This window comes from Strix aluco, chromosome 6 (assembly GCF_031877795.1).
Source record: "Strix aluco isolate bStrAlu1 chromosome 6, bStrAlu1.hap1, whole genome shotgun sequence".
In the NCBI taxonomy this organism is placed as follows: Eukaryota; Metazoa; Chordata; class Aves; order Strigiformes; family Strigidae; genus Strix; species Strix aluco.
The window spans coordinates 9,056,894-9,071,769 of NC_133936.1; the positions used below are offsets into that span (position 1 = coordinate 9,056,894).

Here is a 14,876-nt window from a genome sequence, read left to right on the forward strand (position 1 = left end):
ATCTGATGAACACCAGAACTGAAAGAGTATGTTTCAAATTTTATTTCTGAATGAGCCATTTAATGTACACTCATAGTGCTCAATTATATAAGTTATTCAGTGGCCTATTCCAAAGCTTAGTGAAAACAATAGCTGTTCGTGTGCTTGTTTAATAAGCTTGCACCAAGCTTCCAGTAAGGGAAGAAAAAATACTGGACACCCACATCTGCCAAACAAAAGACTTGGTTTTATCCACCATTATGTAAACTACTAAAACTCTGGGTGTTTTTACTGGAGTACTAAGTAAACAGCTGTTGAATTCATGTTTCCTTATTCTCAGGGAATGGAAATAGATGGGAAGGAAACAAACCTGATTAATGTGGTAAATACATTAAGTCTGACATGCATCATCCTAAAACATGTCCATTAAGCCTGACATATTTGAGCAAACACATTTACATTAAAGAACCCTCAAAACCTGGAGACAGATTAGGTGAGGTCTGTAATGAATTACTGAGATAAATGTAACTGAAAACGTGACGGAGGAAAGATGGTGAACAAATTGATCTGTATTACAGCCTGTGCATTCAGTAAAGAGAGGTGATCTGCATCACTGTGGAGAGGCAAAAGGATAATCCAGAAGTTGCTTAAATGTCAGGCAAATCCATGGATGCCTCTAATGCATTTAATGAAGAACAATATTCAACTGATAAAATGTCTTTTGACCACAAAAGAAATCCTCTCTTGTCATGAAGTCTCAATGCCTGAGAAAACAACTTATCACTGTCAGTGTTAATTCCTTTCACCAGGCCACTGATAGAAGTTGAGAAGAACTATTTAATGATCATCTTATCACTGATATAGCAGTTGAATCATTCATTTACACATGATCAGATAAAGGAAAAATGTTTGTTTTATCTTCCCCATCACCATCCAGTAAAGCTGTAGAATACCTAGAAGTCTCTACATGTGAGACTGCTGTCTGTAAAAGCAGTCAAACAAAACCAGTTTTCGCTGAATCCATTTCCAGCCTGCGTCTGTTCCTATTTTAAATCTGCATGCTCAGAAATGTTATGTTTTGCTACAAGTTGTGATTAGGTATTAGATGTTTCATGGTACAATGGTACAATTATGCATGCATTTATTAGTACTTCGGTAACAAAGCCATTTTCTAAAGCCCTGTGTGCATATGGAAGCTGAGAGGTAGGTGTTAAATCTGTAGGTGCTGACTGTATTGCTTTAGTAAGCATGTTTCCTGGGCTGAAGCTTTGAAATGGGACTTCAGTGTAGCAGGCAGCTTAACAGTATGATCACTTGCTATATCTAACCAGCTTGGATGTTAATCCAAGGGACTAGGTTCCCAATTGCTCAAACAATGATGAATTAATAAATACTAAAATAAGCCGCTTGCCTCTAGTAACATCAGGATCCAAACCTAGTGCTGTAAGGGGCCTGGAAGATACGGGAGAGACCCTTACAAGCTGTTTATCTATTGTGGTCTCACTGTCCTCAGAATACTTCAGACATGAGGCATGTGTGAAAGTGCACAAACAGAACTGAGCTCGGCTGAGTAAAAAGCAGTTACATTTGTACTTTCACTCACCTAAATACCTCTGTCAGTTCCTCAAAGTTTATACAATTTCATGCCTCTATCTAATATCCCCAAAGCATTTACATTTTAATGCAATTGTCAAGCACTGTTTTTCCCCTTTTGTACTGCAAAATCTTCATTTTCTGATCCTTCAGCACCATTGAAATGACCTGTGTCTCTGGTTTACTTACTTTTCTGAATCAGAGTAGCTAAAATGAGGCATCACTGAGGGGAAATCTTGTTTAATAACCAGTAGGCACTGAAAGAACTGATGATCTTGTGTGTAGAAACATACCCCTAGAAACACATAGGTTGGAAGTCCTGCTCAGGGACTTCATCAGCTGAGTTTTGAATATCTTCAGGGACATTGTTCTAAATCTGTCTACAGCCAATGTGCCATTTCTTTGGGAGGCTTTACACAACATTTAGCAGTTCTGTGTTCTTGTGCTGCAATATTCATGTTACTAAAGATTTGATGTGGTCATGCTGTTGAGTGGCCTTCCAGGGCAGTGTGGAGCAACGTTCAGCATTTACCATCCCAGGACTTGCTCATGAGGAACGATTCACACTGGTGCATAAAGCTGATTGAATATCCTCTCCTTCTACTGAGTTGCTCTGTATCTTTTCAGTGGAATTTTATCAGCATGTGTTTTTTTGTATGGTTGAAAAGGTGAACAGGCTACTCTGCAGAATGAAGAGAGCTGTGAGAGGAACAGTATTATGTGGGTTTGGGCGATGAGAAGTGGGATGATTAGTGTCTGCTGTACTGTGTTCTTGACTCTCGTTTGGCATTTGGGTATTTCTGCAGATACTAATTTTGAAATGATGGTCTGAAGGAGCCTGTGATAATAGAGTGAAACTTTCTATGTATTTTCTAGTTGTTACTTACGTTCCATGAAGATGATGGAGAACCTTGCCAATGTGAATAAGAAATAACATCCATTAGTGTCTTCTAATTTATGTCAGCTTACCTTCTTCACAGTCTGGCAAAGACAAATCATTTCTTTGTACTTTAAAAGATAGTACACATAGCACTTGTCTAATTGCCAATTCTTCTGCAGCATTGCTGCAGCCTACTGTCTAGCTTGTCTTCCTTCTCTGGAGAGAATTAATATTTTGGATCAACACTTCCTTATTAGCCACAATGATTTGCTGTTAATTTCCTTCTTTGTCATTACGTTTATTCACCCAGAAATACCAAATTTTATCACTAGAACAAGAAGTGTGGCTCTTTATACATTATATATAGGATACAGTGTAATTATTTATTATTCAAGATACTGAGAATATGCTGGTCTCATTCAGGCTTAAAATGCCAGTTAAACAGGATGACTGGATTCTTCAGCTCTGAAGTTAATGCTGCTATGCTGATTTACACTGTAGTCTGGCCCTATACTCATTTTTATCACTCAAATCAGGACTGTGCCTGATTATCATACTTATTACAGGATAGTACATGCCAGTATTCTCCATAACAGTATGAGCCCTTCTATTTGAAACTTTTCTACTTCACATGTTTTTTGCTTCTGGCTAGGACCATCTGTAGATGTGTGTATGGAGCTTCAGTCATGCATTTCCTATTAACTCTTAATTCATATACCTGAAGTACAACTGAGCAAACTGAAAAGCATTTTGAATGAGGATGTGTTATTTTAAACATTTGTTTCAACTGTGCTCACATGGTCTTTGTCCTCCTTTTCTATAATGCTATCTAGTAGAATTTTTATGAAAAACACATTTTCACCTGATTTACCAATTATATTTGAGCTGTATTGGCATATGCCTTTCCAAATTCTCACTCTGAGGAAAGGATGCCTATTCCTAATTTTGTTGTTGTCTTTGCCATTTTTAATTGAGTTTGAGGAGTTTTGATTCATGTCTTCAGTCAGTGACCTGACTTGTTGACATTTGATTATGCAATTAGCCATCATAGCAGATCATAGAAAAATAGGCTCTTCCAAAAATATCACTGTAATAGATAAATAATACCTATACAATTAGTGCACTCTTTTTAATACTAGGTGAACTGGAGAATATCTGTGTTTGGACAATCCACTGTTAGGAAAAGAAAAATAAATGAACAAATATATTTATAGTGAATAATTTCCCTACTTCCTGTCTTTCACAGGCAAAGAGGTCCAATATGTTGTTTCAAAGTGGTCATTCTAATGGTGGTTTTGTAACACGATGTAACATTGCATACTTTTTTTTTTTTTAAAAAAAAATAGACTTCCTGAAAAAAAATCTCTGTTATTCTTCTGGCTATAAATCATGATGGCTTCTTACCAGCTCCTGCTTGCATGCAGTTAGTTTCATAGTGATTCAGCTGGTTTGGAGGAGCTGAACTTGAGTACCAAAATGGAAAGATTACAGTGCACCTAGAAGTTACTCAAAGCTCTCTGTGTTCACTCTGTTAATGAGTTTTCACTTTGTTAATTAAGAAATAAGATCAGTCTGTTTCAGGTGTGTATGTATATTTGTAACTTTATTAGTAGTACCCTTAAGTAAAGCCATCTGCAGGGCAGAACTAAAATTAAATTATTTAAAGCTTCATTTAATATTCACGTGGCTTTAATTTCAGTATTTTTTTGTACTGATAAACAAAAAGCAGTGATATTACTAAAATAAATACAGTATGTTCTCCTGTGCATTTGTAAAACCCAGAGCTTCCTATGCACTTATAAATTGGTCTGTGTTTACCAGAGACCGCATTTATGCTTAAAGCACTATCACTAGTCCTAGTTGGAAATAGAAAATCAAAGAGAGTATCTCAATGTGAGTGAAACCAAACTCCAATTTATAAGAAAGTTGTTTAAGAGCAGGTAAATCAGTGGTTCCATCCCATTATCCTTAAATGCACTTGTCAGCGAACAGAAACCCTCAGTGGAACATTCAAATACCAGCAGCAAATGCTCCCTTGGGCACTGCGTGCAGCCCATGTATCTGAGGCGTTAAGTGTGACCTCTTCTCTTTTGTAGCTGCAGTCTAATGCAGTTATTTCCAAACTAAAGTTAAGCCAGGTGCCTCTAATAATATTAGCAAAAATAGCAACCTTAATGCCTCTTCAGGTATTTTGCAGCTTGCTATTAATTTCATCAAAAAAAGCTAGAGTAAAGGTATTTCTACAAAAGCATTATTCATTCAAGTGATTGCAGGTTGGTTATGTACTGGTTGCCAAACTCCTTGGTTCTTTATCCCCACAATGTAATGGGGAGGTGTGATTAGCTCTGTTGTTTTAATATGAAGAACTGAGGCATAAAGAGAGAGATAGGCCTGTGGTTACATGGAAAAGGCATGGCTGAGGCAGCCCTTAGCTAGCACCTGGTTAAATAATAAACTGTCCTTTCTTGGGCTTTGCTACTTACAGGTACAATTTCTGAGAGCTGGGTTATGTCTTTTCTGTTAGAGAATGGCAAAGGAAGGAAAGCATCCATCCATGCCTTGAATGAGCAACGCCCAGAAAGATGTTCCTCAGACAGTATGCAACTGTTGGCTCCCAACCTTTACATTTCAGGATTATAAGGGAAACAGAAGGCTATTCTCAGTGAAAAAGCCTGGAAAAGCCACATTTCTGCATTGCGGCAGACCTGTTGCTTACCTTGGATCCACACCTAGCATCAGATGCGAGACTCTCTTCTCAGCTATTGCTCATCTATAAGGATTTCTTAAAGATAGTTGCAAATCTGTAAGGCTGATTGGCAAGTGCAGAGGTAAAACCAAAGGGGTACATACAGACAAAAAAGAAGAGGGATAACTCCCCAAAGTATTTCTAGGCTGGCCTCATTGACAGCCAGGCTGCAGCTGGACTGCATTTAATTACTTTTTACATAGAGCTTAAAGTTGCTCTTCATATGAAATACAAGTCTCAGTATTTTTTTTCTGGTAGGACTAAAACTGTATCTATTTCTAATATCCTGTCTCCTGAGAAAAGTGAGTAGATTTTTAGAAAGTATAACAGTCTAATACAGAGAGATCATTCCAGATGTGATTGGTTGTGGGACTTCCCCAACTGGAAGCTGAATGTAAACCTTTGTTTTTAATAGACACTGAGAGATGTGGAGTAGAGAATTCCAAGATTTATCAGTTTTTTTTCCAACTCATTTCAAGTTTTGTTCTCTGTAACAACCCTGTTCCAAGTAGCTTGCCACCAATTCTTTCTAAACATGCAAAGAAGAGATCTAAATACCTGGAGAGGGATGGGGAGCACTTATTGGAAAAAAAAAAAAAAAAAAGTCCAGAGATAACTGCTAGATTGGAGTACAAGATTATCAGTACTCACTAATAATTAAAACTAATCTTTTGACTTACTGGTAGAATTGTATTTTAAGGTGGGACTGGAATTAAAATGAGGCAGCAATGATCTGTTTCAAGTCAGAAAATACATTTCAAAGATGGGATTGTGGTCATGGAAAGCTGTGAAGACAACTGTCAAACTATTGGACAAGTGACATATTGAAGTTGGTGGATTTTGCAAAAAAAAAGCTTGACTAAGAAGAAGCAATAGAAAGAACACTGAGTAAGTCAGTAAAGTCTGTATTTATTGTGGTTTTTATTATTATTGTTATTATAAATAAGCATACATTGTCATCCCAGATTGAAGCAGCCGTGAATGAAGTTCACTTGTAGATCCATCATTTGAAAATACACTGCACAGTCCTCCTCCCATTTACCCTTTCTTAGTATACATTAAAAATAATTCCATTTTACCAATGCAGTACCCATGGGAGTATCAGGGCTGTGAAAACTTGTGTCTTTTTTAGTTTTACCTAGGATAGCCTTCAGGGTTTTTTAATTTTGCATACTGGTTATACTTCAGGTCTAGATAGAAACCAATAATGCATTCGTCTTTGACTAATTGGATCAAATTATGGTGTAAACCCAGAAGGAATAATCTACTTAAAATTGACGTTGATTTGGCAGAAATACATTCATTTTTTTGTGGTTGCTTTAGCATTGCAGATGAAGAGAAGGATGTGCAAATAAAGAGATCTGTTTTGCCATCTGTAGTTTAAGTTCTTCCTGCCAATGCCACATGTAGCTTAAAGATGTTTATTAACTGATAAAGCAATTTTTCAGAGACCTATTTACATTTGAAATATTATTCTGAAAAAAAAGAAAAAGTATTAATTAATAATTTGGCATGTTTCAAAATACTAGAGAAATTATACTCCCTTTGTGTTTCAGAAGAAAACTGCTACATATTCTCCGGTCCCTGTGTCAGCTTAGTAGAAAGTCTTGAACTTTCTAATGCAAAGAAAGGTAATTTGTTAGAATTTGTATATTCTGTTACTGATGGGAATTATACCCTTTCATTTTTAGTGTCATAGATACTCCTTGAAGAAAGTCTTGAAGTGTTACATATCTCTCAAAACCTTCTTTCAAGGCTTGAGTCTGTACTGAAAACAGCTTGCTGGAAATTTCCCAGTGAAACTGTTCTTGATACATAGCTATTTTTGACTGATATTTTTTCCCTGAAAATGTTTGCTTTCTGTGGAAAATTCTGGTGGTTACTCAAAGGTTTCAGCTGAAATTTGTGTCAATCATGTGCAGTTTTGTAGGCCAAAACTTGAAAATTTATGTGAGGAAGATCTCAAACCAGCTGTAGTGGTGAGCACAGGGGAGAATTCCACATTCTTCATGAGATGGGATGCTTCTTTGAAAGAAAATATGTCCCTGTGCTACTAGCATTATACATAGAAAGCCTGACGTAAGCAGAACTACCTGTGATCTTTTTGACCTAAAATACAGTTGTCCTCTGTTGCTGTTTATTTTTAATGTTAAAATAGATTGGCCATTGAAATTAAGTAACATACACACTTCTGTAACTTTACCACCTCCAAATAGAAACTGTTAGTTTGTGTCAGTCATTTCAAGTAGAGATAATGTCTGTTTGCAGTAATTGCATCTGGTATCCATCGGTATGTTTCATTAGTAACACCATGGTTCTACCTGACAGGGAATGGCTGAGGTTATTGAGCTGCTTCTGTAAATTCTGACCCCCTGAAGCAGCACTGAGAGACAGCTGCCTTCTGTCAGTCATGGCACAAGTTGCTAGAGAGGGAAAACTTTACTTACAACATGGTAGGGACTGTAATTATTTCCCCTCAGGACCTGTAAGTCCGTCCCTGTATGCCAGCATCCAGAAATGTCTCCTCTTACTATGTTTAATTCAAAGTGGGTGAATTGCCTGACCATTTTGAATGACATGTGTGCACATAAGACAATATACCCGATTAATAGAATTTCTGATTGACACCTTATTTTAGCTCCTTGGGTAAAACTTTGGATCTTGCAATCTCCATAAAAAATTTTATGGATGATCTAAGCATCATAATAAAACTCACGTATTGTTTTAACTAGATGGTCAAAATAACCATGAGTGAATATATAGACTTCTTGAAAGTATAACAGTCCCTATGTAAGGAAGGACTCGTATGTGATTTGTGAATAGACTAAGCATCTGTGAAACTCTTCTTAAGATACAACATAAAAAGACTTTATTAGAATGTGAATCTTTACTTTACCTGAGGAAACGTTTTGAAACACTCTCCAGTTTGTTTACAATAACATGTGGCATTATATCCCCCTTAGTAAAAGTATCTTTTCACATTATTGAAGAAATGTGTATCAGAAGTTGTGTTTAAAAGCTATATCATCACCTTATGTTTTCTATTGTATGAAATTCATGAAATCTCTTGGGTATGTGCTAGGACTTAACATAGGTTTACAGAGGTTCAACATTAGAAAGACTGACATGTACATAATCTAAAAGTGGGACAGAATTTGCTCCATTGCTTATTTTTAGTAATACCCTGTTTTGCAACCATCAGTGTAGAACTTAGCCTGAGTGAGTCTGGACCCATGTTTCTTGTGTTGTGCTGGAAGCAATTCCCTTCACAGTAGCTGTTCTCTGTTTTGTTTTATTTTTTCCCCCCCAAACTGATTTTCCTTTCACATGCGTTGTACAAAAGAGGAACAGAGAAGGGTGCTATATAACAATGTAAAACAGTGTGGCACCAGCTCAGACAGAGCTCCTCTCACTCTCAGTGACCGATACCAGTGCCTCTGAAGGAACACAAAAGTAAGGTCAGTGGTCAGCTTCCCTGGGTATTCTTTCCCAGTCTCCAATGATTTGTACAAAGGGTAGTTTCTGAGCTAGAGGTGGTGCATTTGTGGTATCTTTATGGCAAATATTTCAGAAGAAATAACAAAAGTTAAAAAATAACTAGGCTTTAATGATCTGTTGCTGGTATTTAAGATGCATTTTTAAATGATCTATGCTCAGGAGGATGCCCTAAAATACTTTAATGAATTCTGGTTGTCAGTTCTTGTCAGTGGGCTATGTTTACTTCTAACTTTCTAATTTTTGCATTTCAGAGGAAGATGTAAAAAAAAACACAGAAGGAGCTCCTATTGTAATTTTCCACAGTGACGATCTCATTTTTAGAATTCCTGATACCTACCAGCCTGAGTGTCTGTCCCTTTTCTATTCTCTCTTGTCTGTACCCTCAAGATGGGGCACAATTTTCAAAGATCCTTTTTATTCCATGTAGTCTGGGTGCTGACTCCATGTTGAAGAGGTCTTGGTGGTCTACTGATACCAGGAAACTCTGGTAAAACACCAGTGATGTTGATATATGCCAAAGCCTGTCTATCTGTACAGATTACCATGGTGTCCAGCTGATGTAGGACATGAACAGCATGATCATCTTATCCATGAAAATACTAAACCTGAAAATTATTGAGAAGTAGGGAGTTCAGAAAATTTTCAGAAAACTTTCTATGCAGTGTTAATTCCTTTTGTTTAGTGACTGAGAAGCTTCTCAACATTAAAGGTCTTCCTCAAATTGTCCACAAAGCTCTTACAACACCCTGTCATCAAAAGATGCCCACGCAGTCAGGAGTTTCTTGATCTCCAAGAAATTTCTCTAAATTCTTCCTTATTTCTGTTTCTAGTTTTGAGAAATATTTCTCTCCAGTAGGACTTCCAGGGAGTATTCTGCCCAGACTTAAATCTACATGATGGGAGAGAGGAAAAGGGATATTTCAATATTTCAGACTTTTGATTCTAGTCCGATTGTTCAGTGAAATGGCAGATGGTGAGTCTATCTGTGTCCACTATAAAAACTAACACCACTGTGTGAGCTTCTTTCTTCCCTGGCAGGAAAAGAGGCGAAAAAACCCCAGAATCAGGCAAAGAATTTGGCTTGTATGCCAGGAAGCATTCACAAGCAAAAGCAATTAAGCTCATATATAACTCTTTCCAGACTTTAATGTTTTGCAGAATCATTTTTCATCTATTGAGTAGTACTGTCGCAGCATCAGAGATTTAACTTTTACATATTTTCATTATGTAGTCTTGTGCAGCTCTCGCTGATAACAGTCATTTGAAGTGTCAGTGCAACTGATGAAATCAGATGGGCCATGAACGGTTCGGTTTGAAAGCTGTCACTGAGATGTATAACGTATTTTTTGATTTTGCAGTTGCTTCATAAAAGTTTAAAAACAACGCAAGATAATGTATATTCATTCATTCAGTAAAACAAATTGTTGAGAGATACTTTTTTATTTGTATAATACAGCTTTAGGGGTGAATTACTTACTTTTATTAGTGAAAAACTAACATCCGTAAAGAATTTTGTGGTGTACTCTGTGGATTTAGGACTAGGTTTTTGAGGATTGCTCACCATAGTTGAGTCACAGGACTTTTGAAAAAATCTGTCTTTAAGTGGCACAGTGGGAGCTGCTGAGCTTTGAGCACTTTGAAAGCCAGACTCTTTTGTGGTTGTTCAGAATTAAAAATTAGTGAGCTGTTTTAAAAATCTGTTTTCCACCTGGTGTATTTCCTTTATCATGGATAAAGTCTCTATGAAGGAAGACTATAATCGATTAAAACTATTTTTGCTTTTAATTAAATGTGACACTGCTGGTGTGCTCCTCCATCACTCTCCCAATTATTTTGGCAACAGCAGGAGACTGTATTTTCTTGGAAGTATGGCCCTCGGTATTCATTTCTCTTGATTTTATGCCATTGCTTTCATGGTCCATTCCTAGACAGACACAAGGTAACAGTGGGCAAGACAAATCCTTATGTCATTTCAAGAAACATGACCTTAGAAGATAAATAGTGTTCTTCTTCCAGCTTGCCCTGAGCAAAAGATGTAGCTTTACCGTTCGGCATATATTTTGAGTCTACTTAATTGTCCTGTAATAATTAGGAGAGAATAACTTTTTTGTTTCTTACAGAATGTTCAAAAAGAAACAACGCTACAAAATCATTCAGAATCCCTGTGGAACTGGGTTGCAAAATTAGGTCCAGCATTAACTATACGGACAGCAGAGGGGAGATTGTTCAGATTTTTGTTTTCAGGAGGTTCTTTTCTATGATGCTTCCAGTTTGCTCCATGTCTCTGCTGAAGAGCTCTGCCTCTCCAACACAACCAGTATTGCATAAATGTCTTTCTTCTAGTCAAGAGGCAACTAATGGAAGTCCTTTCTTGTTCTGTATTTCCTTTATTTACTAACTCTATCACTGATAGTCATTAGTTGAAGCATTGCCTGTCCATGAGCTAACACACTGCTTCAGCTTGATTATCTGCAGAGTAAATGACAAGGGGAGACACCTAACATTTTAACTTATTTTTCTGCACTCTGTTACATCCTGAGAGGAACAGTTCACCCACTTCTAGCTAGGTATTTTACTATCAAAAACAAAACAAAATATCTTAGGGGAAGGATAACTAGAGTAAGAGGGTTCAGTGGCTGGGGTACCTCCCTTTGATGCAGCAGAACCAAATATAATTCTCCTCTTTTTCACATTTCCTGGATAACCTTCAGCAACTTCGAAAATCATTATGACACATTAGCTCAAAAATGTGATGGAAAACATAGCTGCCAGCTAGTTGTGGCTTCCACACTTTATCTCCTTTTACCTATGGAAAGAATTAATTGGGATGCAGTAATTGTGTGAGAGAAATCAGAGTCACTTGTTGCCCTTTTAAAAGATAGTGCGTAGTTCTTTTTGCTGTAGCAGCTCATCTGGGCCCTGTAAGGTTAATGTGCTCTGTATAACTTTCAATCTTTCTTTGATCCTGAATGATGAGGATAAGTAATGAGGACCATGTAAATATAGACTGCTTCTCTTTTGACAAGAACCAGGAAATATAAATAGACATTTAATTCATCTGTGAGTAGTTTCTTACTTTTTATCAAATAAGACCTATTGAGATTAAGATATTAACAGAAAATGACCATGTTAAAATTCTTATTCCAAAAACAAATAGGCAAAGCTGGTAGAGGAGAAATATTTCCAAATTTCTGAGAGTATTAAAAACACTACAGAGGAAAAAATCATGAAAATGACTTGACAGAGGACTGCTAACGACAACAGACTTAAATAACAAATGGGCATATCGTAAAAAAAATCAATACTCAGGAACACAGAAAATAGAGATGGAAAAGATATATCGGGTCATATTCTGCATCTCCTGCTAGAGTACAATTGTTCACTACAGTATATCTTTTATCCAGTGTAGCCTTAAATTGTTCAAAGCAAAGGAAATTCCTCTACTTCCTTTGGGAATGTCTGCCACAGACTGAAGATCTCGCTGTCAAGGGATGTTTCCAGACATTTAGCCTAAATTATGCTCATTTTCCAGCCATTAGTGCTGAAGTTCCCTCTTTGGTGTTTATACTTCTCAGAAGGACCTTGCCATCACAGTCCCTTCGATACTGTTTGCTCATTATACAAACAGGGTGGTGCAGTTACATCCTAGTTGCAGGAATAGCAACGTGCACATATCTACACTTGCATCTTTCTCTGCCCCATGCTTAGCAGCGCACCTTTCCAGTAGGATGAATAAGCTGGGGGGCTGTGTGAGACCACACTGCTTCCAAACCTAGTGCTTAAGCTATCCCTGCCTGGCATTGTGTTGGAAAGTGTACACTTACACAAAATGTAACAAGGTAAACTGTTGCTATCCAAGTTTTTCAGGATGCTCTGAAAGATGGGTATCTCTGGGAAATTCTGTACATCTTAATTTTGTGTAAGAATAAATGATACATTTTGATTAACACCTTCTTGTAAGAGAAACAATTAAGAAGCAGAGGTATGGAGAGGCCAAGCTTTTGTGGAGTGTGGGTTTATGTAGGAAGAAATACATTATGCTGCTCAATCCCTTACATTGATACTCGCCAGACTTTCTGTGGGCCTTCAAATGAAATCATTTAAAAATTCCAGCTGTAATACTTTCTAGGACATGTCCTTCTTTTTCATTATCACTCTGTAACTCTGAAGCAGGACAATTTCAATGTTTTGACATCTGTTAGTTTAATTGTATTCAGTTAGATAGATGTATTGTGTCAAAAACATACAAATGACAGGTAACAGCATACTCACAAAATGCAAAATGTTTTTCTTTCCTTGAAACCTTCCCTTGAAGATGCCCTTTTTTCCCGTAGACCCTTCCACTGTCTTTAAATACCAGCGACACCTTTAGCTCCACCCCATCACACAATTTTCCTGTATCTTAGAGTCTTGCTGCCAGATGAGGACGCTGGACAGTGGGATTGGAACCTTCCCCCTCCCCGACTCAGGGAACCGATCTACAGGGCGACACATTTCTAAGCAAGAATCAACCTTGGAAGCAGAAGTCCTTGCATCGTCTGAGCAAGTTCTTCTTTCAGCTCCTTCAGTAAAAGCCAAAACTCTTGAGCGAGAAGTGCCTTTGACAGCTAAGAGCCAGGAGTCTGTGGAAAGCATAATTAGTCACTCAACATCTGATCCAGCCATGACTGCCAAAGGTATACGACCTTTTCAAAGTCGCCTTCCAAAACCAGCTTCCTCAGGTAAAATGTCAATTACACTGAAAATTACATTATTTCTGCCCTGACGTCTGTTTTGATTAGCAGAAGTCCTATAATAATGACAATTGATAACAGAAATGTTAAATGCAGAGCAAAAGATATTTTTTTTATGAATGCATAAGGTTAACAAGTTGGTGACCTAAGCCATACGGAAATTTTGCTACACATAATGCTTATCTGAGAAAGAAAAATGTGTTAAGTACTTAAATCCTTTTCTCAAGAAACATTACTTGAAGAAAAAACGTATGCCAGCCATGGAATTGGACTTGAATAAGAATGCAGATGTTCAGCAATATTCAGTATCAGACTTTACAGCAAAGTATAAAGCCTAGCCATGTTGTGACATAGAAAAGATACAGTCATAAAGACTTGCTTTTGAAACCAGATTTGGACTAAAGACTCATTTAGCCTCAATGCATAAATCTTGTCCCAATGAATATATGGCCTTGACCTCAAACAAGACTCTCATTACTTTACTACATTATACAAATACATTTCTATATATGAACATAAAATACCTTACTTATCAGCTAAGTGTGTGTTTAAAGTATAAAACAGAAACTGACAAAGGAATAAAAGGACTAGCAGTCCAGCAAATCACCAACAAAGAACTTTGTATTAGTAAATAGTTCCACTGAACTCTATGCAATTTTTTATAAATGCACACTGACCATTTATATGCATTTTTGAAGGTTTTTGAGTTATTGATATGTATGTCAATAACATTGGAAATCATTACATACAGCATTTATAACAGGGAATTTTTCATAGTCAACACGATAGATATAGTACAAAACACAGTAAAAATAATTGGTTTGATGGAGAAGAGTATTGTTTTATTGTGACAAATGCAATGTCATGTATTTATTAGGGTTATGGTTATTAGCACTTTGTCAGTGTAAATATTTATTGCTCCTATAAAAGTTGTGTTTAACTTGCATAAATCTGTATCACTAAGAGATCTCATGTAATTAGCATGTAAGGTTAAATAGCAAGTTTAAGGTTAGTTCAAGGCTATCAAATATGTGTTCTACTAATGAGCTGATGTATATTGAGTCTAGGACAAAAGAAGCCTCTTTTATATGTTCATAAGATGCATAACAGAAAAATTCTAATTAAACATCTTAGAACTTAGTTGATTTAGCAATATTCCCAGTGCAGTATTGTAATGGTATAATAGACTGCAAACACACATTGTATGCTTCATTGCAGATTCCCCTGCTCGTTTCAAATCAAAGCTAAATAAAAGATATTTTAATACTTAGTATCTTTTTAAATAAATGTACTGTTAATTAATGGTACAGCTAAGAAGGATTCAGACGAGAAATCTTAGTTATAGATTATATGCTACATGCTTGAATAGCCACATGTGTGACCTCAATTCAGCAGTGTGCTATAGAGTCGAGTCCATGATTAAACACTGTCATTATAACAAATTGAA

The 14,876-nt window shown here is 36.8% G+C and overlaps 1 protein-coding gene across 5 annotated transcripts in view; it reads left to right on the forward strand.

Moving 5' to 3' along the window:
• The window catches only part of NCKAP5 (NCK associated protein 5), a 431,510-nt gene that overhangs the window by 383,882 nt on the left and 32,752 nt on the right, over window positions 1-14,876 (forward strand). For 4 of the 5 annotated variants that reach the window (XM_074828613.1, XM_074828612.1, XM_074828616.1 and 1 more), the window contains one exon: window positions 13,103-13,417. In XM_074828613.1, the coding sequence (XP_074684714.1) occupies window positions 13,103-13,417 (315 nt within the window). Of the gene's footprint in view, window positions 1-13,102; window positions 13,418-14,876 lie in introns of those variants that run through there. The other variant, XM_074828617.1, reaches the window with a different exon arrangement.